Consider the following 1,604-nt stretch of genomic DNA (forward strand, 5'->3'; position numbering starts at 1 on the left):
GCGTCGGGAGGCCGGGAGGCGTGCAGAGCCCGGCGGCGATGGTGTCCACCGCGCGTGGCTCGAGCGAGCGGAAGGTGTTGACGATGATTCCCTGGGAGCGGCAGAGGTCGGGGGACACTCTCAGCGACCATATGTATGCCGGGTCGTCACGGTCCATGAGCGGCTTGGGGAAGTGCGTCGCCGGCAGCGCGGGGATCCCCGGCACGTGCACGAGCTCCTCCCCCATCTCCCCAAAGCTGGCCGCGCTCCTAGCATGCAGGACCGGCAAATACAGGGAAAAAGCCAGGACCTCCGCGGGAGACGTGAAGAAACAGTACCCGGGGACGCCGAGCTCCGCGGCCACGTCGAGCGCGATGCTGCAAAAAAAGTCGACGACGAGGACGGTCGGTGAGGCCCTGGCGAGGAAGCCGCGGAGGTGTGGGATGGAGAGGCCGGCGACCTCGTAGGTGACCGCCTCGGGGTGGTCGGAGTCGAGCGGCGGGACGTCGACCTGCGGGAGGCAGTGGAAGGAGATGGAGGGGTTGGCCGCGGTGACGCCGGCCAGGAACGGCCCCCTGGCCCCGGTGTCCACGAACGGCAGTCTCACGATGACGATGGTGATGGCGAGGCCGCGAGCCGCGAGGACCTTGCCGAGCTCGATCATGGACACCAGGTGGCCCATGCCGGGCGAAGGGTACAGCACCACCTGCTTCCGGGGCGTCCAGGCGGCTGCGGCACCGTCCATCCGGCCGACGACGAGCGGTGTGTGCCTGCTCTGCTGTGCCGGAGAATGGTGCCTCCTCTGCTCTCGACTGTGGTGTGGTGCCTGCTCTGTTTTGGAGTGTGGATGGAGATCAGATGAAGGACGGAACGAGAACCGACCAAGTTTATAGGCGCCACGCAACGCTACGTGTGCCTCTCGGTTTCTCGCCGGCTCAATTTTTCCACTAGCTAGGAGCCACAGCACTGCAGTTGTGGACCGGCCGCCATCATGTGAGCAGGAGTAGAAGCAAAGCAGTGGCCGCAATCATCTTCTCGTCCTTGGGCTCCAGAGAAACACCATGGCGCGCGGCAAGCTCCGCCCGAGACCAGTGAGCTCGAGTAAATTACACAAAACCATCACTTTGACGGCTTCGTTTGCAGAAAACACCACAATACATTTTTGTTGCAAAATGCACCACGTCTTCTGTAATCGTTTTGCAAAAACCACTGATCGGTGGTTTTGTCTCGGTTAAGCGTGTTTATGACAGGCGGGACCGCCAGTCAGGCTGACGTGGCATCTCTTAACACCTCGCAGGTAACGGCGATGGATGTTAATGGTGTGATCATGTGTGAAGCCATGTAGGGTCCACCTATCATTGAAAAAAAAGCCTTTTATTTTTTCTTCCTTATCTTCACTGTACTGAAATGGCGGTGACGGCCCCTGCCTCGGCCGGGGGCGGGACGGGCTCCGCGCGGCAACAGCTACGGCATCCTCTGCCCCAGTCGAGGGCGGGGCGGGCGGCGGGCCTCTGCCCCAGTCCGGTCCGGTGTGAAGATGTTAGACTATGTATAGCTTCTGTACCTATGTACGTATATGGTACATATTGTAACACAACCATTATATATAATGAGATAAGCCACCC

The 1,604-nt window shown here is 60.5% G+C and overlaps 1 protein-coding gene across 1 annotated transcript; it reads right to left on the reverse strand.

Moving 5' to 3' along the window:
* Positions 1-2: 2 nt before the first annotated feature.
* Positions 3-821, reverse strand: LOC123177629 (UDP-glycosyltransferase 88B1; the record flags this gene model as incomplete). The annotated part of the gene is given in 1 exon segment (XM_044591263.1): positions 3-821. A coding segment is annotated over 1 exon segment (722 nt), but the record flags the coding sequence as incomplete, so codon positions are not given.
* Positions 822-1,604: the final 783 nt, after the last annotated feature.

This window comes from Triticum aestivum, unplaced genomic scaffold, assembly GCF_018294505.1.
Source record: "Triticum aestivum cultivar Chinese Spring unplaced genomic scaffold, IWGSC CS RefSeq v2.1 scaffold161880, whole genome shotgun sequence".
Lineage (NCBI taxonomy): Eukaryota > Viridiplantae > Streptophyta > Magnoliopsida > Poales > Poaceae > Triticum > Triticum aestivum.